General features: G+C 33.2%; 3 protein-coding genes across 3 annotated transcripts in view; 2 read left to right on the top strand and 1 right to left on the bottom strand.

The window, feature by feature from the left end:
* The window catches only part of LOC133176915 (uncharacterized), a 50710-nt gene extending 37136 nt beyond the window's left edge, over positions 1 to 13574 (top strand). Inside the window, exons 42-63 of the mRNA XM_061311973.1 lie at positions 394 to 456; positions 1116 to 1211; positions 1313 to 1402; positions 1585 to 1758; positions 2201 to 3129; positions 3510 to 3636; positions 3890 to 4115; positions 4386 to 4581; positions 5658 to 5737; positions 6070 to 6334; positions 6866 to 7044; positions 7970 to 8324; positions 8501 to 8629; positions 8796 to 8950; positions 9059 to 9353; positions 9684 to 9841; positions 10074 to 10280; positions 10515 to 10578; positions 10743 to 10920; positions 11062 to 11166; positions 11389 to 11544; positions 12246 to 13574. Coding sequence (XP_061167957.1) covers positions 394 to 456; positions 1116 to 1211; positions 1313 to 1402; positions 1585 to 1758; positions 2201 to 3129; positions 3510 to 3636; positions 3890 to 4115; positions 4386 to 4581; positions 5658 to 5737; positions 6070 to 6334; positions 6866 to 7044; positions 7970 to 8324; positions 8501 to 8629; positions 8796 to 8950; positions 9059 to 9353; positions 9684 to 9841; positions 10074 to 10280; positions 10515 to 10578; positions 10743 to 10920; positions 11062 to 11166; positions 11389 to 11544; positions 12246 to 12583 — 4565 coding nt within the window. The 3' untranslated portion in view covers positions 12584 to 13574. The remainder of the gene's footprint in view (positions 1 to 393; positions 457 to 1115; positions 1212 to 1312; positions 1403 to 1584; positions 1759 to 2200; positions 3130 to 3509; positions 3637 to 3889; positions 4116 to 4385; positions 4582 to 5657; positions 5738 to 6069; positions 6335 to 6865; positions 7045 to 7969; positions 8325 to 8500; positions 8630 to 8795; positions 8951 to 9058; positions 9354 to 9683; positions 9842 to 10073; positions 10281 to 10514; positions 10579 to 10742; positions 10921 to 11061; positions 11167 to 11388; positions 11545 to 12245) is intronic.
* A 2004-nt stretch (positions 13575 to 15578) lies between these two features.
* LOC133176932 (protein BRICK1-like) lies at positions 15579 to 17736 on the bottom strand. Its single transcript, XM_061311996.1, has 3 exons — positions 17571 to 17736; positions 16244 to 16326; positions 15579 to 16128 (listed from the first exon to the last, which is right to left on the bottom strand). Exons 1-3 carry the CDS (start codon positions 17698 to 17700, stop codon positions 16102 to 16104), a joined length of 240 nt encoding a protein of 79 aa, XP_061167980.1. The 5' UTR covers positions 17701 to 17736; the 3' UTR covers positions 15579 to 16101.
* Positions 17737 to 17824: 88 nt separating this feature from the next.
* Positions 17825 to 19245, top strand: LOC133176930 (protein RD3-like). The gene is made up of 2 exons (XM_061311992.1): positions 17825 to 17872; positions 18142 to 19245. Exon 2 carries the CDS (start codon positions 18154 to 18156, stop codon positions 18748 to 18750), a length of 597 nt encoding a protein of 198 aa, XP_061167976.1. The 5' UTR covers positions 17825 to 17872; positions 18142 to 18153; the 3' UTR covers positions 18751 to 19245.
* Positions 19246 to 25894: the final 6649 nt, after the last annotated feature.

Genomic DNA, 25894 nt, shown 5'->3' with positions numbered 1-25894 from the left:
ATATCATTAAAATTTTCACAGTTGATGGCATCAAAGCACTTTAATATTTCAGTTAATTTTACTGTCAGTGGATTCATTTTCTTGTTCATTATTCTCACACTGAAGAATATATAGAATGCATAATTTCAAATTTGAAAAAAATGAACATGAGGATGAAAAACTTTGTCATAACTGGTAGAATATGCAGATGTATGTGATTAATCAAAACTTTTAATTATGTAATGAATTACTGGGAGAAATGAATTCATCAACAACATTTTAACAAAATGGCAGTTGTGTGAGAGATACAGAAGAAATACTGTTTGTCTCTGTTACTTTTATTTCCAGATTCAAAAAAAATGATTTTAAATTGCATTCACATTTTAGAGTTTCTTACTTTTGATTTTTTTATAGATGATATTTTTGAACTTAACCAATATCTCCATGAGCAAGATAAGCTGAAATTACCTATCCCAGGTGAACCTGATGATCGAATGCTTTGTGTTTTAGTTTTATATTCACTAATATGGAAGCTGGTTTTGAATGAGCTTTGTTTTCATCATGTAAACTTATACTTCTTTTAAGGATCAGCTTACATTGTTAACTTAATTAATATGAACAGTTATGAAATATGCTTTATTTATTCATGCTTGTCAATAACTTGCAATTTGCTGCCAAAGGTTGCCAACGGAACTTTGTCATTGTTGAAAAAGTTTTTCTGCATTTTATTTGCCATTTTATTCTCTGACCATACATTGACAATTTCAATCATATTTCATCATTGTGTGTGTGTCAAGAATACTTGGATTTTGCCCTAACTTACAGGCTGCTTGAAGATCTTTTTATCTATCATTATTCAGAGAGCACTTGAAGATTTGATACAGTTCAAGATAAGCGGTTACAGTACTATGATTAATACTTTATGTATTTGATGTGTTCTGGGTGTGAGGTCAATGTTTATGAATTTTTGTATATGATGTCCATGTATTGAAACAAAATGTAATTTGTATTTGCTTAACATAAATAAGCTTTAATTATTGAAACTGATGGATTGAACTTTAGTTGCTTTGTTCAGGACAAGTTGAGGCTTTTTTTGTAGTTAATTATAATGTTTTTGATTATTTTTTTATTTTTAGAGGACAAGCTACACGGCCACTTTGTTCGTCCTGACCATTATGTAGTGACCTGGTGGTGTGGCGATAAAAACGATGTCCAGAGTGAAGAGACTAAAGGTAGGAGGAATTCAATTTTATGATTTTTATAAAAAAATAAATAAATAAGTGAACACAACATTATGTTGTTAAATTAAATGTACTGTTTTTTTGATTTTCAGAGGATCATATTCTGATCACTGGGCTCCATCCAGCAACAACATACACCATAGTCGTTGAGGCACGACGTATGGAGAATTACAAGGTCGAAGGTCAGTATCAGTTAATTCTTGTCGAGAATTTCTTGAATAAGTAAATTTGATTAAAAATCAATCGTTTCAAGCAATTACATTCAAAATGATTTTTCAGAATTAATATTTTTGTAAATTCAAGTTAATATTATTAAGTAGTAAAGATTTTTATGTATACATGTAAATAATTTTCTGTTTTGAAGGAGAAGAAAATGACACCACCAACAAGTTTATCCTAACCGCCCAATCAGAACCTCTGACTCTGAGAACGGCCCGCCCACCTGACCCGCCCAGTAATCTGTCGATAGCTGCCTCAACATGTAATGCCCTCAGACTTGTCTGGGATCCACCTGTAGAACATGGAGTGGAAATAATAGGTGTGTAAATGTTTGAGAATTAATTGCAGAATGCCACCTTTGCAGACATAAAAACTCAGAAAATTGTGCAACATTCATTTTATGATTGAAGCATATACAATTGAATTATGGGTCTGATGAGCATCAAAAGTGAAAAAAAAGTCTCAGCATAATTTTTTAAGAAACAAGTTTTCTGTCTTTTCTCAATGGCACATGTTTCAGAAATTGCAATTAAATAGGCTTATGGCAAATAATATGGACATTACAAATAAAGGCATAAAACAAGCTAATCTTTTTTTTTTTACTAAGTACTAGCTAGTAAAACGTGAATTAATAACTGCATGGATATATCAAATTTTTGACATACTGAAGCAATTTCAGCTGCCCTTGAGTAATCGCTATGACCGTAACAAAATATGTAAGGATTAATTTTCTAAATGCACAAGCACATTTTACTTTACAGCTATCCGAATTGATGCTCAGTCTATAAACACCAGTGACCTTCATCATGTGTCTGTAGAAGTACGACCAGATGAATGCAGGGCCGACATTGAAGGCCTGCGAGAGAAGACAGACTATGTCCTACGAGTCACGGCAGTTACTGATGAATATTTCGACAGACTTCCAGAGAGGCACAAGCTAAAGAAAGTCCGTTCCATTCCCAGAGACAGAATGGTTGCTGCTGATGATTCAATATGGCTGCCAAACACTTACACCATGGCCAAAACTGCTGGAACAGAGCCCCCCGCTAATCTGAAGATCGTTGAGTCTTCAACTTCAGGACTTTCAGTGACCTGGCTTTTACCGATTGTTTATGGATCTAATAAGTTAATTGGACAAGTTCTCAGATGGTCTGATGTGAAAAATTCCAAGAAAGGTGATAGTGAATGGTATGTGGCCAGCCATATCAACCTTGACCCTGCAGATAATAATGTGACCATTGAAGACCTGACCCCTGGGGCACAATATAAGATTGTAGTAGAAGCAGTGGTCAGCATCAAAACCTCCCTAGAATCTGCTGAAAACGACAAAGATATACAACGATACCGCAGAACTGCCAACGTGATGTCAAAGCCTTTGTTCACTAGAACTAGGGCTCCAACGGAGCCCCCCAGGGTATACATCACAGGATACACCCAAACCACTGCCCAGCTGTATTGGGAAAAACCTCCCCTGGTGTCGGTCATTGGCAAGGAGAATGATGGACGACCTAAATATCTCAGGAGGTACTTAGAGGGGTATAAACTGGAAATTAATGACAGACTTCATTCCTGTTTGGGACCCAATGCCCAGAGTTGTCAGCTGACCAAGTGTAAACCGGGCAAAAAGTACCGAGTGGTGCTGGTGGCACTGACTTGTACTGACCAAGGAAAGAAAGACCGCAAAAAGAAGGTACTGGTACAATGTGTACAATATTGTCCAGAATCAAGATTGCTTTCAATGGAAAAAAATATTATTTAGAAAATGAATTAAAATCCTAGTAAAATTGATCTGCATTATCGTATTAATATTGTATTGAGTAAACTACATGTATCAGGGTAAATGAAAATGAAAGATATTAAAAAGTGGTTGAATATTACCTGGTACATTAAATTGTTCATGTAAATAATAGAATGGGTGCTCTGTGTGTGGCAGTGTATTGATTTTCTGTCTTGTGTTAAACTAGGAAATGATGAATTACTTAAATGTCTCTTTGACAGAAATTTATGCAGCAAAAAAAGGGCAAAAAAAAAAATTGTTTTAAGATCAATATTGATTGATTTCTTCTTTAGTACAAGGGAGTATACAGAAATGTCAGTCTACAGACGGTAGACTACTCAGCTCTACTCCAAGATGAGGATAACCTTGACCCTTCACCTTCAGAACCTCTGGAAGTTGTCCTTCCCAGGGACCAAGATGGTAAGTTGAATTGACATAAACATTCACTCTCAGTAGAAGTTTGATACCATACTGATTACTAGCTAGAAGAAGTTAAATCTCTCTCTCTTTCTCTCTCTCTCTCTGGTTGATAATTATGCCTTGTTATATCATTGAAAGATCAGATCAATATGGATTGGTAACCTTGATATAGAAGCCTTCTTGATGTGTAACACTCAGAAACCACAAATAAAATACCCTCAGTCATTCAAAAGATATACAATTGTCCTTCCAGGTTACATCAAGAGTTTAGAGTGCACATTCAAGCATGATGAGGATAGAGACAACAGTACATTTGGTGACATTGAACTTCGCTGGGAAACACAAGGGGAGAGAAGTGATGTCATCACTCACGTCAAGCAGTTTAACGTTATCTGGTCTAACACTGAGGAGAGGCAGGTCCAGACAAGAGTTGTCACTCCTGATGCCAGGAAAACTCTGATACCGGTCACAAGGTTAAAGTAAGTAGCAAGGCATATCTGAGTTCAATTATGTGTGTCACTTATATTCAGATACTCACAAGATTCTGGATGCAGACTGCTACGTTTTATTTAAAAAAGAAAAATCAAAAATGCATACTTTCATTGAAATTTAAATTTACATAATACAAGTTTTACTCCTTTACTAATATTCCTTATATACTATTAATAAAATTGAGTTGTTATGTACATATTTGTACTTTTTTTTTATCCTGGACATAAATATGATTCTAACCTGAAATATCTTTATAGGGCCTCTTATGATATCCAAGTGGAACCAGATTACTTTACAGATGCCCTGCACCAGGTTAACCAGAAAATTCAGCTGGTTATTCCTGGTCCCCCAGATCCACCAGAAATCTTTCTGAAGTCTGTTAGCCCAGAGGAGTTTGTCATAGAATGGGGAGAACCTAGGCTGTTTGGAGGGGTCAAAGTTCGAGGTTACCAGGTCAGTGTCTAGGAAGGTTCAAGGCCATGAAGACAAGTATTGAATCAAATGTATTAGCTAGGATTAAGAAATCAATAGGTAGTGAATTACGGTGGTTGAATGATAAGGGCTTGATGATAGTACATTGCCATAATGTAATAGCCTTAATAGGTAATTTGTAAAGCAAGATATTGTTAAACAAGATTTGTGAAACCTCAGATAAGACTTTGACAGGTATACCACTCTTATTTTAGAAGCACCTGTCAAATTTATCATTGAACACTTTTACAATGTACAATGTGTGCTAAAATTTTTCTAAAAATAATCTCTGTTAAATTCTTATTTCTCTTTTGTCATAATAAATTTGTTGATTTGTGCATGCTCAATTTGAAAATTCTAAAAATGGGTTGAATATTTTAAATTCATATTTACAATGAAATTCTTTATAGTGTGTTAATCAACAACATACATGTTAATCAATCATTTAATAGAAGAAACATAACTGACCCAAATTTTGACCCTTCTGAAACAATGAAATATGCCCAGTTGTCATAGAAGAAAGTTGTTTGATTTTCTCTAAGCATTTTGTACATGCATGTTTAATGTTCAACTCCAGTGTTTGACAGGTTACTGGTAAACACTCATAAGGCTTAGGTAACAGATCAATGTTATCTGAACAGTCCCCTATCTGATTGTCTAGTGCTCTCTATTTTCTTTCTCTCTGATAAGGTGTATTTGATTTTTTTTTCCCCATAAGCTCAAGTGTTTTGACATTAAGAATCCTTGTAGCAACATGGTTCCACAGTGGCACTTCATTTTAAGATGGCTTCCTTAATATCTCCATAGCAACCATGTCAATAATAATTCTCTTTATCCAGATCTTTTGACAGATATTGATTTGGAGAACTTTTGTTTATCACCTCTTTCATTGTTAAGTGATACACTGTCAAGATTTTAATTTATTATTGAAGATAAACTTTCTTATCATGGACGTATTTTCTGTGTTTTATTTGGGATAGAGATTTGATCGGATTTCTTTCGTACAAGATTGAACGAAATTTGTAACCTGTCTTTTTTTTCTATTCTTTCATTTGAAGGTATATTTGAATGACAAGAAAGTGGGAAATGAACTTAGTAATTCTCATCGCAAGGCCGTAATACCATGCCGTCCAAATAAGTAAGTGTTTCAGTAAAACTTAATTAACAACTTCTTGTGAAAAAATTAATACTGGCTTTAGGACTATGCACTTTCACATCTATTATTTTAAGGTTTTTCTTTAAAAAAATTATCTGATATGCTGGAGATGTAGGGTTTTTTTTTTGAAGGTGGAAGTGGGGAGGGATTAACAAGTATAAATATCGAGGATCTCACACGTTGCTAAAGAAAGTCTCTAAAATAGAAAAATGTCTTAGTACTCTTGTATGATTATCATGCCTTGAAATGTGAAAAAGGTAGACAAAACATTTCTGGTAAGTACATATATACATTTCATTACTTTTGACTTGCAGGAACTACAAAGTACAGCTGGTGGCCTTAAGTGACAACTCATTCTACAGCGACTCATCCTTCTCTAACATGCTACTGGTCAGCACCTCCCCCCACTCCCCCCGCCTTCTGTCAGGGGAGGATATGATCCGGGAGGATCAGGACATGATTCCAGTCAAGGTCACTACCATCACAGAAACCTCCATACAATTGGACTGGTCCAACTTCATAGAGACAGAGGGGGTAACAGGATATAAAATTCAGTGGAGCAGTGTGGCCCAACCAGCAGTATGTAACTCTTAGAGAAGAATTAAGGGGAAATGAAACTTTGCTGTAATATTGATAATTCTCTAACAAAAGATGAGAGAGAAATGAAATTATGAAAATCAAAGCAAATTTAGTATACCATACAAGGTGAAAAATATGTGACAGTTATTAAAATGTAAAGGAAACATTGTGACTTATCAGTTTTAGAGCTATTACTGCTAAAAAGGCTTTAATCTTCCTTAAAAGGGTAGAAAACTTTAAAGTTCTTAAGAAAACTGAATACACTAAATAGGACACATATGGCATATGTTTGTATAAAAAGATCACACTTAAAATTTATGAATGTACAGTATTGTTTTGAAATATTCCTTCATGTAGTAAAAATCATAATATGTGTAGTATATTTGTCAAAAATTCATTGGCTTTTGGTTATTTAGTTTACTGATTTATAGACTGATGTATAAACTTAAGTCATTAGTCAGTTTTTCAGTTTGGTTGGTGTTACCTTTAACAGTTGTGATGAATGAAAGGTCACTATGATTTTCTTTCCAGCAAAGAGAGGTCAAACTCTCAGATAAGGACAGTAGCTGTGTAATTAACAACTGTCTGCCTGGGACCACTCACTTTGTCCGACTAATTGCTATTGATGCTGACGGACAGATTCTGGAGAAGTCCAAACAATTGACCATTCAGACTTCAGCTCCACCAGATGCTCCAATTCTGTCTGTCAGGTACAAGTCAATTAATTAAGAATCACATGCAATGTGATTTCCTTAATATGCAATGGTGGTCTTTTTTAGTGTTTTTAAGTTTACCTAAGACAAAGGCTCAAGTGAGGTTTTCTGGTTGAAGTTACCTGTAAAATATCTGTCTTTTCACAATTTTGAGACCCACAGGCCAATTTTAACCAAACTTGTCATAAAGCATCCTTGGGTAAAAGGGATTCAGTCCATCAAACCGTATGTTCTTTTTCCCATTCAAAACACCAGCAGTGAATTTAAAATAGAATGGGAATATTATAAAACCCTCTCAAAAACTACTAAGCTAAAACAAAATTGTTGTGAAAGCTTCCTTTAATATATGATGTAGATTAGATTTTTATTCAATTCACGGACAAGTGCTAGGATTGGGTCAAAGTGTTATACCTAGAATGTTTACGAAAAAAATTTAAATATCCTCTTTTCAAGAACAGTAATAAGATGGTTATATAGGCAACTGATATGCAAGCATCTCCATGAACAAAGATACTTTAAATTCCTTATTTTACGCGAGTACTTAATATCGCGAAGTGACCCAAGGGCGTCAAACCGCGAGAACAATAATTCGCGAATCGGTGATTTATCAAGAGATTTTACATACATTAAAGCACCATAAAAATAAAAGCGAGTAATTTTATTTCGCGAGTGGTGCTTCTCGCGTAATGACGCGATAATTTATTCCTCGCGTATATTTAGGAATCTACAGTATAGAATATATCAAATCATGGTTTTGGGGATTATAGGTGGGATATAGAAAGGATCAAATTTTTTAAACAGAAAAAACAGTAAAAGTCTGTTGTTGTCCTTGGGCCATGTTGAATTTACAAATTGTGCTGAAATATGACACTTGATTTGATTTACATGTTCTACTTTACTAACATTAATTTTCATCTTGTAGAGCTTGCAACTTCCGGTACATAGCAGTACAGTGGGAGAAACCCAACACATATGGAGACGCCTTAGTAACAGGCTACAAGGTGTACGTAAATGGCATTGTTGAGGCCATATTGAATGCAGAGCAGATGAGCTTTACCTTCACACATGGGAAATGGTGCCAGGAATATGCTTTCCAAGTGCAAGCCCTGACTTCTTTCGAAAAACTCCACAGCAAAGTTTCGGAACCCCTAGTGGTGGTTTGGCCAGGATGTAAGGCCCCAGCACTGAAACGACTTGCCACCCACAGCAGTTCTTGTGTCAGAATTGCTTGGGATGATCCTTACCTCACAGAAGGGGTCAAGGTCAAACATTTCAGGGTCAGTATTTTCACTTTCATATTTTATCAAAGAGAAATTTCAATTTGTTAGAATAGTTTTCCTTGAAAAATGAAGGTGAATACCCCTGATAAATGGATTTCTTGATAGATCTTGATTTGTTTTATGTTAAGCTGACATTTGGGAATAATTTTGTGTTTCCACTGTTAATGTCTTAGGCTGTTTGTGTGGAACGTGACACAGAAAAGGAAGTGACACCCTCCATTGGACCAATTCATCCTAACACCAGAGAGGCAGAGTTCAAGAACCTTAAGAGAGGATCATACAGCATCTTCTTAGAAGTACATGTATGTACTACATGCTGATGTTTAATATGTTGAATAATTATATTCTAACATGTAATTAATCTACTGAATTCTCAAGTTCTGTGTTTTATAAAGAAATGTCTTTAATTCTGGAAGATTTATATTGAATTTTATTGGGTTACAATAAGGGTATAATTTTCAATTTAAGCTGTACAACACTGGTGATGTGGTGTGCTCTGAGCCTCTACATGTGGCCCCTGCACCTGCCCCGGATCCACCCCTGGTTACTGTTACAGTTGTTGGATTGGATGAACGCAGGGCTCTGGAGAGACTTACATGTGATCTAGTCAACAAGAGGGATAGGTAACTACTTTTGATTTCAGTCTTATCAACTAAGTATAACAGGATACAATGTGCCATAGTGAAAGGGGACTAGATAATAGAGGTTACAGAAATTTCTATAAATTTCAGATTAATAAGAAAAGTTGGTCATAAACTAAAAGAAATTGGTGCTTTATCAAATCCATTGAGAGCAGAGAAGAATAGGGGAGTGATTGAGGGAGCCCACACATTATCCAGGATAGAGGAAATTCTGGAACACTGCTTCAGTGCCCTGGAACATTATACAGGGCAGCTGATTGCCCATGTCAGTTGGTCTTGTCCTCAGAGGCAGAGTGAGACAAGTGTGTCAGGATTTAAAGTTCTGATTGATGGGAAACAGTATGGAAATACCATGCATGAGGGAGTCAAACAAGTTCGCATCAAGGTAAATGTACTTGCTTGTATTACATGTAACAATTTTTAATTTATGCTGATGACAATTAATGAAGAGTACTGACTTAAAAATAATAACACTTTGAAATGGTTCTGTATATATAAGAAAAATCATTTAAATTCTCAAATGAGGTTTGAAGTAAATAAAGTGCATAGGTTTTACTGTCAGTAAACATTGAAATATATCGATTTTCTGAAAGATTTGAGCCAAAAGAATGCTTTGCAATCTTGATTTTTTAGATGTACATGCAAAGAAATTTTATAAACTTTCAATCAAAACCATTACAGTGTCAACAGTATTTAATTTGTTTGAATGTTTTAGCTTGGAACAGAGCAGCCAATCTACAAATTGACTATGGTGTCTGTGTCAGACAAACCGCAGGCCTCCAGTGCCGAATCAAACGCTGTTGATCTTCTGTCAGAGACCTTCAGACCCTTCTCATTCTACTGCTATCACAGTATTCATAATCAAAATGCAAGGTAAATTTATGTACAGATATATGAGAACTTAGAAATTTACTAAAATTGGACAACTTTCCTGTTTATTAGATAAAATCCAAGATTTACATATTCATGTATCCTGTAGAATAATGTTTTAATTTTCATTTCTCGCAAAAACTTTCGAAAATTTAGGAAATGCTGAACTCTTAGAGCTGTTTAGAAATTAAGATGGAAGTTTTGTAATAATATACTTCAAAATTTCTTTTTCCAGGTGGCCAAATCAGGGGTGCTGCAAGTATCAGGACTCTGTGATGTATGAGCGACAGTTAGCCAAAAAACTAGCCAATCAGGGCCTCTTAAAACGCAAAGTCCCTCCCCCAGCCTGCAGCCTGCTAGACATATTCCAGGGAGACTACAAACCCTTCCTAGGGACTCACAACAAACAGTTCCCAACTGCCATACTCTTCTGGACACCATGGTTAGTTGTAAAACTGAAAAAATGGGTTGGCATTATTTTCTGTAATTGTGGAAAACTTCTTAATTGTTTGAAAGATTTTGGACAATCATTTCGTGAAATGAACTAAAATGACTTCTTGCCTCTTTAGTGCTAAGTTATAAACTTAAGATTCATTGGTGAATCAAAATTTTATATCGAGATTGTAGGTAAAATATTTCCTTTATTATTTTAATTTGATTAAATTTCTTTTATCAGGTGTCATGGATCTCAGAAAGTCATGTCACATTATGCACGTTTTGCCAGAGAAGGAGCTTCTGAGGTAATAAAGCAACTACGAACTGTTATTTAGAAAAGGTCAACACAAAAAAAAAGATGGTTATAAACCCAGTGTTTTACAAAATTAATCATTTTTTTTCTCTCATGTGGTTAGATTTGCACTAATAACAGAAAGCGTACTCAGAGGCTACTCTTGTGTACTTTCAGTATAACTTTATCGCTGTTTCCTGTGGAGTGGAAGCTAACCACGCCTCAGACAGAAAATCCTTGATCCACTCCATTACATCCAATGGCTGGAGGGAACAAGGTGTAATTTGGCATTGTACAAGCCAGTGTGCATCCCCCATTGATGAAGCTAGCAGTGTCTGGAAAAACAGTACTGCAGGTAAGGAATTTTGGGTAGATTTATCTTTTAACCCATGCAATAAACTTTTTCTTTTACTAGTTGTATCATTGATTTTTAATTTAAACTTGAAATTTGAAATTTTCTTCATGATTTCAATTGTTTCTTTTTTTCTTCAACAAGGATCTGCTCCCAGGAATGATATAGAGAATGGCAAAAAGCACGTAGATTTGACAGAAATTCTGGGAATAGCTGGTGTGCCTACTTTCCTGTTTATTCATGCAGATGGTAAGGGATTATTTATAAATTCACTATTAGTATATGTAAAATTAGTACTGATTTTTTGGACCTGTACCAACCAATGACATACTGTCTATATCAAATACATTCTTGTGGCTCATCAAAAAAAAAAAAAAAAAAAACTACTGGATAAAATGACAATTGAAGAAAAGCTTTCAAATTGACCAGAATTTTAAGTGGTAAAAAATAATTTCTTGACTTGATTTTTAGGTTACATTGCTTGGCATGGTCGTTACAGTGCCTATGACTACGCATCTTTTGCTGCCTTTATGAGGCACACGTTCAGTGAGGTTCAAGGAGTGGGTTGTCCTGTATTCCAGTGTGACTCTTGTAAAAATGATATGACAATTGATGATGAGTCTCTAGGTAAGACCCCCTTTTTGGCTCCTTGTTTTGGGGGTTTCTCACAATTTTGCAATAGTTCATAATCAAAAACTGTTTCAAAATGATATTGATTTCAAGTGATGTCATATACAGAGGTGACAGGATGGTCTAGAAATTTGTCAAATTCAGAACTTTCTCATTTTATTTTTTGCACATACTGTTTCAGAAAACATAAAGCACAAGCTTGCCTGTCTACCAGATTGACATATTTTCATGCACTTGTATCAAATAAATCTTGTTTATGAAAATCTCAGACAGGCAAGTCTGTGTTTCCCGAAGTAAAAAGGATCTCAAGACGTGACAATTTAATTAAAATTTGGAAAGTTTGATAATATGTTCTAAATTGTTACTGGTTGCTTCAACTTACGCTTTGAATCAAATCAATGCAGATTTTCAAAGAAGCATCATTTGAACTTCATAATTGAGAACCACATTTTAAACTTTTTTTTTCCTTTTTTTTTTTGTATCAAATAATATAAGGAGCCATATTCATTATTTACTGTACGTTATGAATACCAAATAACTATCTTGCAAAAGAAAGGTATCCCAAAAATTTTAACTGTAGCTCAGATTTACAATTGTTCTTATTTTTATCCTATTGTTAAGTAAATTAAAGATTCTGATTCCTTTTAGAGGTTCTTGAAATGATTTTAAAGCCATATTTCAATGTTTCTTTTTTCCAGAGCCAGTTTTGCAGTTGGTAAGAGAGAGTTCTACTTCAGCTCTGTCAGCACCACGATACATAGAGGAACGTCGTCCTCACTCTCCCAAAAGGGCAGATTCCCCCACAAATGCTGACCCTCCCATTGACAGAATCTTCATGAAGAAGCGTCCTCGCAGTCCAAAACGACACAAAAAGATTTCTGTCAACCAACGTCCATTTTCTGCCTCCAATGTCACCCAGGCACCTTCTCATTATGTCCAGTTGTTAAAAAGTCCTTATATGCAGAAGACAGTTCCCTCTCCGAAGGTTCTAAACAAGCTTTTACGTCCTCAGAGTGGAGGAGCAAGGCTTGGCTGAGGCTGTGGTCCTCAAATCTGAGGAGTGATTGGCTGAGAGTGTGGTCCTCAATTCTGAGGAGTGATGTTTAAGTTCTGAGGAACTGATGTAAAACTTGGTGCCAAGAAAATTTGAAAATTTGTACTAATTAATCATGCTGTAATCAGAAATGAAACTACACAATGAAGAAATGCATTTGCTTAAAACATTCTTTATGTGATTTAGATTTAAAATTTAATTTATATTTACATTTTGTTAACTACCACATGTCAATGGGTGTGCAAGAGGGATTTTGAAATAGCTTTTTTTGCAATTTTTTTTTTCAAATCATTTTTCATTTTGAACACATCAACATTGAGAATGACATCCTTTTTTTATTTTATATTTATTTTTTACAGGTTTACATTGTAGAAATTTTAACAAATTATCTGTGATATTTATGAGGTTAGCAGGTTGAAAGCTAGCATACATTTGTTAGAGTGTGAAAATCAAAATTGAATTAGTTTTTGTAGTAATCATGATAAAGGGAAGAATTTAATCAATTTAATTTTTTTGGTAGTTTGAGGCATTTTTGCTAAAACCAAGTAATCAAGATGTTTTGACAAGAGAAAAGAGCTTTTAATTTAAGATATTTTGTGTTTTCTCAATGCTGAAGTAGGTTGTTCTTGATAGTATAAATATCTTTACATGATTTGTTATAGATTTACCTTTATCCGTCCTTTTATATGTTATATAATTTAAAAAAAATACATACTGTATATTCTTGCCTGTGATAAAGTATTATTTTTTGTTGATTTTGAATAACTCCTAATATTAATGCTTAAACACATCAACAGTACGTTTAGGTTAAAAACAATGTGATATTATCTTTCCTGGCAGTGGTATGAAAATCTTCACGAGTCTGAGAAGTTGCTACATGTACTTGTTTTGATATGTGAGCTACATCCATTGTATTCTATTTGTTGTGTGATATATTTTACAAATTCATACTAGTTAATAAATTCTAAATTTATATGCTAGCTTATTTTTATTCTTAAAGCATTTATGCTGTAAAGATTGCTTGATTGTTCATTTGTTATTTTTCCAAGCCGGCAATATTTCAGACATACTTGGGCGATGTAAAAAAAGATAGGGCGCTGCCTCACAACGTTAACAGAACATGACTGAGTGTTCATATTGAGAGTTATGAATGATCTTACTAGAAAGAACTTTGTTATCTTGTTTAATTGGTTATCGTCTTGTTATTTCCAGTCAAATTATCCCTAGTAAACATATTATGGATGATACTAAGTCTGAATTGATGCATGCATCAATTGCGTTATGTCTGTATAAAGTATGATAATGCATCATTGACTTTCTAGACAGAAACTCTCAGAACTGAGCTATCTTGTCACCAGCAAACCAATTTTTCTGGCAACCATGCTTGTTTGGAGAAAATTAAAATGTGATTTTGTTTCACTTTCTAATTCCCATGGACAGGTCTCTAAGTAACACTACTAAGATTGTCTTCTATATACTCATGAACCTGTAGGAAGCAAATTGTTTGCTTGATTATAATGAGCAGGTAGCCCTCTACAAAAAAATATTCATTTGTAAAATTGATGCCTCCCAGACCAGGGATCAGGCTCCAGGATGGGGCTAAGTTGGTCATATATTGACATTTATTTTCTTTTGTGAGATAAAGTGGATGAAAATGATTATAGCCCTCATCCAACTATATAATCTCTGGACCAGTTCCTGGAGTCCTAAAGTGTTCACAGCATGAGGAACTCATGATACTCAGCAGGAGGCAGTCAAGTTCAATGAGCATTTTTTTTTTTTTTTTTTTTTTTTTCTTTTTTTTTTTTTTTTACAATTTCAGTCTCTTTCCTACAGACCCTTGATTAAACTAGAAGATGCTTATTTAAAATTAGTATAAAACTTTTTTTTTTAAGTTTTGTGGAATCAAATCGTTTCTTAAAATGAAGGGCCATTATCATTATAACCTTCTTGAACCAAAATACAAGTAAAAGAGAAAGTGAGCTTGGTTGGTGATACATGTATTCCGAAATATTTCTCTCAAGTATAACAAAGCTTAAAGTTAGACAAATTTAATGTAAAAGCAGTCAAACAAGTTTAAATTTGTTCTAAAATTTGTTCTAACATTAACCACAAGGGCTGGTTTTGGTCACAGTAATAAAGGAAGGAATCATTTCTTAAGTTAATGGATAGATACACTCAATATTTCTAATCACCATATTTCAATACTGTCTTTGTTTTCAATTACAATTTCATTGTTTCTCACAAAATGTCCATTTCTTTCAGCTCTTTGAATTAGTGTCAATAGGTAACCATAAATATATCATGATTTCTTGAGATCAAAAAATCTAAAGATATTTCCAATATTTTAGATGGACGCATGTAATGTTAAACAGGAAGTCGCTGAATTTAAGTCAAATATGTTTACATTGCCTCATTAATTAAAAATCAATCAAATTGCTAACAAATCTACAGGTATACATTATATAAAGGTAATGTCAAAAAAAAAAAAAGGCATGGTACAGGAAAAAAGGCTTCTTGTCTCCAAGAGAAATTTCCAGAATTTTTAAACTTGGACAACAGAGCAAGAAGAAATTCTGAATCAGTTTTTCTACTCCCGCTCTAAAGGGTCGCAAGTTTTTTCAGGATAAGTGTAAAGCTGGGCAGATGTGGATGAAATGTTTTCCAATTAATTTTCTTGTTCATTAGAAAGCAAGTCAATTCTTCAACTTTCTTTCTTACAGTGAACATTTTACAATTTTCACTGTAAATTAAGCAGCTTTCTTTCAAAACCATTTCATCCTACATGTATTTTCTTGATGTCACATCTAAGTAATGATGTCATAGTTGATGCAATTTACAATTAAGAAAGTCATTAAAAATTAAGATTTTGCCTATTTTCATTACCTTTAATTGAAATGTACATGTAGATTGAATTCAAAAGTTTTATTTAGTTTTTTATAATTTCCTTATGTACATAATAATAAATAATTTAGAATAAACTTGCTCGTGCATTTATTAGACTGAATGTATATGTATATTCCACATTGTTATCATTTTTACAATTATGATCTACATGAAGTCAATAATTTCACATGTTTGTATACTGCTTACTTTGAGTAATTCTTCAAGTCATTGGTTATCTTTTGCAATAATTAACACTTCATAATTTCTCTTGGATATATTTTAACCAAATGGTTCAAAGTGAGACACTTAAGAACTTATCAATTTAAATCCAAAATAAAATGTACATAGGTGTAATAAATCTTAAATTTAATACCTCAGTTACTCAGTATAGCATTGCATGTAACAGTCAGATACACTATATGGCTTACATCAAGTTCATTAAAGCCAAGATATTCAAATGAATATATTCCTCTTATATATGAGGAGGATGTCATTTAGTTTGAGAAACCCTTTTGTGTTGCTTGTATACACCACTCTTGATCCACTCCTTTTGTTCACACTCCAAACACATTCATTCCTTTCCCTTTTGTACATAAATCCTGCTCCTTGCCACATTATGTCAGTGTTTCTCCTTTTGTGACCTACAAAAAACAAATAATGAATATGCAATGCAAGAAACTTGATTTGTTTATTTTTATCTTGTTTTATAGATTTTATATTCTAAGAAATATTGATGAAGACTTTTTAGGAATATACCCTGGCCTCAATGTATTCCACTCTTCTTTCCAAATGGGTCAGTTTTTCATTCAAGGTTGCAAGTCTAGATCTGCAGGAGGTATCTGAAAATGGTGAAATAAAATATTTTTTAACATATAAATCATGTTCAGTGTATTTCTTATACCTTGTTCAAAACTGTCCTAGAACTATACAATCCTGGCATTAGTATATATCAAGTCAAAAGTGCCAAAAAATCATCATTAGATGTTTATAATTGCAATAATGGGCTAGCAAATGTTGAAAATAAGAGCACCACAAACCAAAGCTTCTCCTAACACTGATTTCATTTATGACATTAATCACAACAATGAATAAACTGATATGGTGTTTTCAACTGTATCAATATACATAGAAAACTTTTAAGCATTTCAAAGCAGTTCTCAATATTTTGAATGCATTCTATCTTTCCAAATGTGCAACACTTTAGCTTAACTCCTTCTTGTTTTTGATATAAAGTTTAATAATTTGTTTTTGATATAAAGTTTAATAATTAGCACACCACTACATTTACTAGGTATGTAGCTTACTAAATTACCTACATGTATGTAGCTTTATTTAGCTATTTTAATACAAGTTAATTTTCACAAGTTCACTTTTATTTATAATTTAAAAAAAATCCCAAGTATGTAACTACTATTATTTGCAGTATGGAGTTTTAAAAATCAACCCAGAGAAAAGATATTAATAAAAACATTGCTGCTTTTGAACACTTTTAAGAAGAGATGTATTTCTATTGTACACCATCTTGTGTGCAGTATAGCAAGTAAAGTATGATTACCTTGCATTGTGCTAAATTATTACTAATCAATTATCATGTTAAAAACTGTACTTCTTTGTTATTTCATTCAAGAAGTAACTGTCTGGCCACAGATTAACTTTTATTTTTGATTGCAATTGCACTGAAGGAGACGCATCTCCGAGAGTGATTATACAAGATCTGTTGAAGATTCAAGATACACAGAGAAAAAATTCTCTCATAGGCACTTCACGGCAAATGAAAATATGTTCTCATAAAATAAACATTATACATAGCCAATATGGTAATTATAATTTTATTCATCAACTGGGGGATGCCCATAAGAGAAGGGATGGGGACTGGTTTGACTGGCCTAGAACCTGTTCCAAATGAGTCATGGTACTGGTTCTTGTTTTTAACAATTGAATACTTAGTCTCCCATTGTTAACAGTGCCGAAAGTGACACATAAATTCATCTTTATTTGTTATCATGCAAAATAATTCATATTTCGTACCAGGAAATCCCCTCCCTATCTATTTTCTAAAAGAGACGCCTTATCTACGTCTTACCAAATGAGTTTAGAAAGTCTGATATCTTCTTAATGCTGCCAGTGATGACCTCTATGTACTCTCGGTTGGCCCAGTCCTGTTGGATTGGCCTTTGGTGGCTCTGAATCTGGCCTTGATTGTGGTGCGACATTGTTGACAATTTCCCGAATGATGCAAGTTACACGAACTGTCATTGGACCACGCAATTTAATTAACCAATCAGAAAGCAGTTATCATATCAAGCGTACAGAACATAACTTCCGTTAAAATGGCACCATAATTAATTCATCTTGTCTTTTGACTCTACTACTGAACACTCTCAGGTATTAATGAAGAAATGTCCACAATTATTTTAGTTGTGATTTATATAATTGATTCAAGTACATAGTGTATGAAGATTAATGATATGTTCAATCATTTACAGTAATGTTTTGGTAATCACTGGTAATATTCAATAACATGTAAAAAGAAATTCCATCCAAGCTAAGTAACATTACACGTAAAGATATTATTTGTGAAAAGAAATTTCCAACGAAGAACGTAATTACTTCTGCACTATAACATGTACAATCTGATTCTGGCTCTAACACAGGTTGGGGACAAGATGGAGCCAATCAAATCACTGTGGAAGAATTTCATGTCAGAAGGGCACCGCCCTCCAGAAAAAGACTCAAAAGTTGTGGTCATTGACACCATCATTCATGAGCTTGAATACCACATCAAGGAACTGGAACGTATCTCACACGAAAAAGAGGTTGACGACAGACGTCGGAATACAGGTGTAGACTACAGTTGGTTAATGAGTACAACTCCTAAAGGTTTTGAAATCCCCCAACTTCAAAGACTAGAACTAGAAGAGCTGTGTTACAAAGTAAAACCAGATGAATGTGGAAAAATCTTGTCTTTATTTAGAGATGCTCTATTTAATGACCCTTTACCGTCCCATCTACCTCGAATCATGAGGTCCTGTATAATTCAGGTGTTAGAGCAAAGACCCAAGGAAGAAACCCTCAGCGAGTGGGTCACAAAGCGAACACTTAGTCTCACCAGAATCCGTCCAAATCCAAAAGTCTCTCCTTCACAGCAGGGAGATCCTGAAGCTCCAAGCCAAGAAGAAAATAGAAGATGTTACAGTACACCTATTTTACAAGCAACTACTGTCCAGGAATTCAGACAAGGGGTTGATACTCTACCTGTTTGAATTAATTTTCCTAGTCTTAATCAACAAATGACTCAAAGTAGATAAATCTTATTGCAGTGCTGAATACATTTTACAAATTGATTATTGTTGGTGCTAGATTTCTAAGTCAGCATATTTTTAGCTACTTATTTTAGTCTCTGTACAATTTTTGCCATAAAGGTTTAACCTAATCACAAGATGTCAAAATTAGAGCTTTAATGAATCATATTCAGATTCTGAATAGAAAGTCAAAAATTTACATATTTGATTAGATAAACTAGATTTTTATATGTACCATTATTGAATGTATATTAGAGGTAACAAAAATTCTTGCATCCATGTATAAATTGGTGATTTATTTTAAAGAATGCTTTGGCATTAGTAGTTTCCAGACAAGTAGTCTGTGATTATTTAAACAAATTGCGTACGAACAAGCAAAATACATGAAATACAAAGGTATTTGCTGAATGCTTCTCAACCCAATTTTTAGGGCAAACAAAGAGATTTTTAAAGATGGCCTTATCATGATCATTATGTATTTCAAATTTATATTTAACATTTGTTTTATATTTTCTATATTAAATTCAAAATGTTCAGTATACAAAGAAAAATTGTAAAGTATACAAAGAAAAAAGTCTGAAAATTTAATGTCGGATGATATTTTGATATTTCAGTACTCATATCTTCGTCACACATAATCAATATTTCCTTATATCTTCCTAGCTCTAATGAGTTGTGGGCCAAATATTATCATTTTACAATATTTGTTGAACAAATTTTTCCACTGCCAGTCATTATTCTTAAATTCTTTTTGAAGTGCGCCATATACATCTAAAATTCTATCAGGGTTGAATAATCATTTTATATCTTGAAATATTTATTAGAAATTCTAGTACAGCCTTCCAGTCAAATTTGGAAGGTTTATCAATGACACAACCATGAGCAAGATAGTGTTACAAAATTTGGTGTTTTTTTTTCTTGATTGTCAATGCTTATTCTAATGGTTAGTGAGTGAAAAATTAAATTAGAGTGTAATAGACAATTTATTGTAGTGTTTTTGATGTTGCTTTTTATCATGTATATTACCAAAACTCAAATAATTTTTGTTGTGGTTCATCATGTCTATAACAAAAATCAATCAAGAACAAAGAGAAAAATCAGCCTTTTTTATCTTTAATCTGACTGTGATTAAAACGTGTTAAAACTTAGAAGATAAATTCAATACATTAATAATCATATTTATATTTTAGATTCATATCATAGAAGCACAATTTTTTTGTCACATGAAGTGTACAATGTAAAAACATTGAAAGGCAGAGATGATATTTTTTTTCCATACATTACTAATATGTGGAAAGCTTTACATGTAGGATTTGTCAGTCTCCATGCTCAACAATTATGATTTGCCCTAATTTTTTTTACATACAGAGTTTTGACATACATGTATCTTGAGGGGTTCTATATGAAGACGATATGCAGTAAGACAGAGCATCATAATGAATTAATGCATAATTATGGCAAAGACTTTTGTTCCCTGTAGTTTTAAATCATTTTTTGAACTTATCAGATTAGTTGAATTTTGTCTACATGAATAAATAAAAATTGTTTTTCCTTGGCTCTCCGTCGCAAATTTTGAAACATGCTTACATGGGTAAAAGAGTAGTTTTTTTTTTTTTTTTTTTTTTTTTTTTTTTTTTTTTTTAATGAAGTAAACTGCTTTGATAAGGTTACTGAATATTGAACTGGAACATTCATCACCCTCCGAAAATCAAATATACTTGTTTGTCAGCAGAAAAGTACACTTATGTGTACATGCTCAAAGTAAAACTAGTCTATTTAGTGGGAAGCTTTTAAATTTTTTTTTTTTTTAGCATACATAGGATTTGAATTTTGCTGAAAGAATTCCATTACAATATTCCAGGTGTCAGAGAATCATCTGGCACACAATGCATTCCAGAATAGATTTTTTTTATAACCAACTAACCAAAACCTAAAATAAAAGCAGAGAATTTTTCACCATAAAAGAATTGATTAACAGAACATTATTATTAATCACAATAATTCTTAAGTTAGCATTGTCCATGCCAGTCTTGTATGTTGTATTCAACAAGGCATTATTGTGTATCTATGTTATTGTGTTCTTACTTAAACTGGAGCTCATTTGTGTTATGTAAATGTAGCTTATGTTTGTAGATTCCTTTCCAAAGTGATTAGTGTTCAACATTACCTCATATTTTTCCAGAAACTTCCTGTTCGTTCAAGTATATATTTTACCCAGTTTTGATAAATTTGATGTGCTTATATTTAATGAGCATTTTTTAAAATTATAATTACCTTGTTAATTGCTTGATTAAGGATGATTCCAATGTTGTTGTTCATTCTTGTAAAAGTAAAGTATTATTTACCAGAAATGTAATTTATTCTTGATATATTGATCAATTATCATGGAAAACATAGATATAGTGGACAATTTGTTTTTTAGCTCTGTTCAAGGACCGGGTGTGATAGCTTGGGGTAGGGCACTTGCTTGGTGAGTGGGAGGTCCGGGTTCTCTTCTCATTCCCGACACATGTCAAACATTCCTTTGACAAATACTTGGCATCAGAAGTAAAAAGTCACAGGTTTGGCTTAAATCAAGGTATCTGAGACCTCAAAACAAGGTCTCAAGGGTGGGAGGCATTGGCACAATAAAGAACCCTCACTGCTACGGCTGTAAGTGCAATGCATAGGTCAGAATTTATGGCACTTCACCTAAAGAAAGTGACATCTCAACATGACTGAAAAATCTTGACTGGGATGTGAAACAAGATGCAGTCAATGAATGGATAGGGTCAAGTTGAACTAAGCCCATATTTTTATTCCTTAAAAAATAGTAACTTTATGGAGAAACTTAAGACATACAGTGCAACAAAATAGTCAAGAAGTGTTGAAAATCTAGTGTAGACTCTCTAAAACTCCATAGAAATTTTTACAAATTTAGAAATCGAAAGCATCAAATCATATGACTTTCCAATACTTTAAACAAACAGTCATTTTTAAATCAAACATCAGGCGAAAAGCCTGAACTACTGCTTCTTTAATAAAAATGGAACTCAGAAATTATCTTATTTTGTGATTGTTCATCTCCAAAATTACTTCATTAAAAATCGTTCGAATTCTACACCCAAGTACTCTGAAATTAAAAAGATGCTAGAGTTCCTCGTTAACAGTAAAATTGTAGCCTTTTGAACATCATGTATTCCAACAATCTGTTGGAAATCCAATGGGCACAAATTGTGCTCTTATTTAAATAGCCGACCTGTTTTACTAGAGTTATATGAAGCAGAATTTGATTTAAAAATGAAAAAGAAAAACTCCTACACATGCAAAAATCTTGTGTGGCTTTGAGATTTGATTGACAATCGGATATATTTAAAATTGGCAACGTAAACTTTGTCAATTATGTAAACCATATTAATTTTCATGCATATGGCGTCTTGATATATCTGAGGGAACTCTCTATAAATAACAGACACCCAGACTCTGCCATATCTGTTTCATACACTGTAAGTAGATGTATTGGCTACTGACGTTAATGGCACACTACGACTAAAATATTTGACAAAAGGAATTACATATACTTCAGCTTTTCCATCGTCAACTTCACCTATTTAATACGTGTATGTAGTAATACGGCCATATGGGTTTTATAACTTCCTGCTGATTGGGTACGCTTGAGCTTGTTCTACGTATGAACAATAAAAGCCCTGCATCGTCAACTTGAAATAATTTCAGTTTATAAACTGAGGTGGGCTACTTGCAAATTAGTTGATGATACAAGGCTTTCAACGGTCTCATTGTAAGCCAACATTTTGTAAATTTTATGGTTGTTATTTATCCGTCTGAATTTTCTCAAACAGAGAGCTGCAGGTCTGCATGCAGCTTCCTCTCTGTTGATAGTCGAAGGTTATTAGTTTTTTTTCTGCATCTCACTCCATTGTTTGTTGTTTCTCAATTTAAGAACAAAACGTATCTCCCTTTTTCTGTCTGTGACCACAGATTTGTTTGGCTTTATATCAATCACACGGGCATTCTATTTTTCCGCTTTCGAAACTTTCAACATGAGGAAGACCCCCTGGAATTGTTTGGTTTTATAAAATTTCTATGTAAAAGTAACGAAAAAATGACCTTAACCCCCCCCCCCCCCCCCCCGCCAGCAGAAGACATACAGGTCGACCTGTTTAAAACGGTAAGAAAATTGTCTATGAAAACAAAATGACTTATGAAATTAAGTGCCCCCCCCCCCCATTAGGATTTTCACGTTTTGTCAAAAAATTTCCGAATCGACAATTGTTACAGTTGATGTGCCCCCCCCCCCCCCCCGGAAAAATTCTAGATCGTCTTGAAGATCTGATCTAAGCTTTGCCTCCTATTTCATGATCATCATGATCAGTGATCTGTTAAACTCAGAGTTTCTGTATAGTTTAATTATTTAATTACTGATAGCATCTGTATGGCTAGTGAAGAACTCCTGAAGTGGTCCAGGTGATTTATTGCATCTTTCATGAGCAGACGTGCGTCACAGATTTATAACGTATTCACATGGTTTTATGTTTCTTCGATGTTAACTCGAAATAATTAGAAAAACCATTCCACAACGAATTTTACATGCATTTTTTAAAAAGGGGTGACTAAATTTATTTATATAGAGTTTTCCAAAGCTTTTAAATTGACACTGTTTGGAGATCTGCAGTTTTAAATTTAAAATAAATGAATTAAAGGCATTGGTGGCAATTTTTTGAAACTTTTATACAAATACAATAGAACAGAACAGAACATTTATTTTCTAATTTAGAGCCCATAACAGACAAGTATGAAATTATTACAATAATAAAGAAAAGATATGCCAATGGATAGTATAACAATTTGTAAATGACATTGCTCATTTCAACAATATTGTACTATTTCAGTTAAAGGGAATACTATTTATAAAAGTGTATGGCTACTACAACATGTTATCATTTATGAATTTGCCCACAGAATTAAGAGTTTCTTTGTCTTCAGTATTGAGTAACCAAAAAGTTTTTGTTCGTCATCTAATGCCGAGAAATTTGGAAATTTACTTTTAATTGATTGAAAAATTTCTTTTCTTTGATGATCATATTTTTTACATGTTATCAGAAAATGAGTTTCATCATCTACACTGTTAGAGTTACATCTATTGCATAATCGATCTTCTCGAGGGATGTTGGTAAATCTTCCCACTTCAATTTGCAATCTGTGACAAGAAATTCTTAATTTACATAGAGATTTTCTGTGATGAAAATTTTTAACTACTGATAAATAATTCTCATAACCCCAATTTTGTTTGAGTTTTATATATGTGCTTAATTTACCATCGGTATAACTTTGTTGGCTTGTATACCAATTTTTTACATAATAATCTAATATGGTTTTATGACAGAGTGACTTAAATTTATGCTTAAATTCCCATAACAAATAACTTCATCTTTGATATTCAGTATATTTCTTAATTTCTGTAGAAATGCGAACCATGAGTTCTTTCCATGTACAAAAAGATTTTTACTACATTCATATGCATCTTTAAGTAAAGGAAATTCTGTGTACAAATTTTCAAATCTATACCAACTTTTGATTAACAATTTGACAATATCATAATGCAGGGGGAACCTTCCCAATTCAGACAATACTGCAAAATTTGTACTTTTCTTTTGAACACCAAGAATATATTTACAGAATTTAAGGTGTATTCGTTCACAAAGTAGATTTCTGAAACAGTCTTCAACTTCTATCTTTTGGCATTTTAGGAATCTTTTAGTATTGATATTACTTGCACCGCACACCTCTGCATTATACAAAAGAATTGGTTTAATAGTAGAGTCAAATACATGTATACTCGTTTTAATCCCAGGATTCAAATTAATAAAATCATTTCTCAATTTATAATATGCTTTTAACGCCTTTTTTTTTTTTTATAAAGCTCTGATTTTGCTACATGAAAACTTCCAGATGCAGTTAGGTGAACTCCAAGATATTTGTACCTAAATACACAGTCTATCCTATTATTTTGAAACATTATTTTTTGCGTAAAATTACGACCAGCTTTATTAAAGATCATGACTTTAGTTTTTTGAATGTTTACCTTTAAACACCAATCAGAGCAATACTTTTCAAGTTTAGAAAGTCTTGTTTGTATACCTTTAGCTGATGATGATAAAATAACAATGTCATCTGCATACATTAAACAGTTAACAGTTTTTGTCTGAAGTGATACTTCATCCATACATGAATCTAAATATGATGGAAAATCATTTATAAATATTTTAAATAAAGAAGGGCTCAAGTTATCCCCTTGACGGACACCTATAGCTATTGGAAATGGATCCGAGAAGAACCTTCCAATTTTCACACATGCCTGACTATTCTTGTATATTTTACTTATAATATTATAAAATTTAGATCCAACATTCATGTGAAGTAATTTGAGCTTTAATCCTGTGTGGATAACGCTGACAAAAGCTTTATGAAAGTCAATAAAACAAGCATATAGTCTTCCTTCTTTTAAGCTACAGTATAGTATTTATCAATTAAACACCTTAGCACAAATAGATGATCAGATGTTCTTGCATCTTTGGTAAAACCCATTTGAGATTGGTGAATTAGATTATGTTCTTTTAGAAATTTATCTAATCTAGAGTTCAGAATGCTGTTGAATAACTTACCAAGTGTGCTGGTAATTGTAATACCCCTATAATTTGCAGGGTTGTTTGGATCCTCAGACTTAAAAATTGGACTTATGTACCCGTTACTTCAAGTTTGAGGATAAATACCATATGTGAAACAACTATTAAAGAGCTTATGTATACAGCTAGGAGAGTAAATAGGACTGACCATGTTTTAACATTTCATTAGATATCAAATCAAGCCCCTTGGCTTTTCCATATTTTAAATTTGCTATTGCATCTACAATTTCCTTATGTGAAATCTTGAAATCCAGTTCATTAAAGGATGGATTTTTCTCCATGTCAGCCAAAATTTAATCTAGCTCTTGTGTCCTTGATTTAAAAGAGTTATCACACACAGAATGAAGATTGCGAAAATGATTTACCCACGTTTCAGAATCTGTGTTTGCGGCAGAATTGTTTGTTTTTGTTTTTTTTATCAT

The sequence above is a fragment of the Saccostrea echinata genome, unplaced genomic scaffold (genome assembly GCF_033153115.1).
Source record: "Saccostrea echinata isolate AGI-Se365-2 ecotype Australia unplaced genomic scaffold, CSIRO_AGI_Sech_v1 ptg000084l, whole genome shotgun sequence".
In the NCBI taxonomy this organism is placed as follows: Eukaryota; Metazoa; Mollusca; class Bivalvia; order Ostreida; family Ostreidae; genus Saccostrea; species Saccostrea echinata.
This window is presented reverse-complemented; position numbering and strand designations above follow the sequence as displayed.

Coding starts and splice junctions, on each gene's coding strand:
- LOC133176932 (XM_061311996.1), bottom strand. CDS start 17,700: ATGTCGCACCACAATCAAGGCCAGATTCAGAGCCACCAAAGGCCAATC. Junction 16,327..17,570: donor AGACTTTCTAAACTCATTTG/GTAAGACGTAGA, acceptor CACCATTTTCAG/ATACCTCCTGCAGATCTAGA. Junction 16,129..16,243: donor TGGAATACATTGAGGCCAGG/GTATATTCCTAA, acceptor TGTTTTTTGTAG/GTCACAAAAGGAGAAACACT.
- LOC133176930 (XM_061311992.1), top strand. CDS start 18,154: ATGGAGCCAATCAAATCACTGTGGAAGAATTTCATGTCAGAAGGGCAC.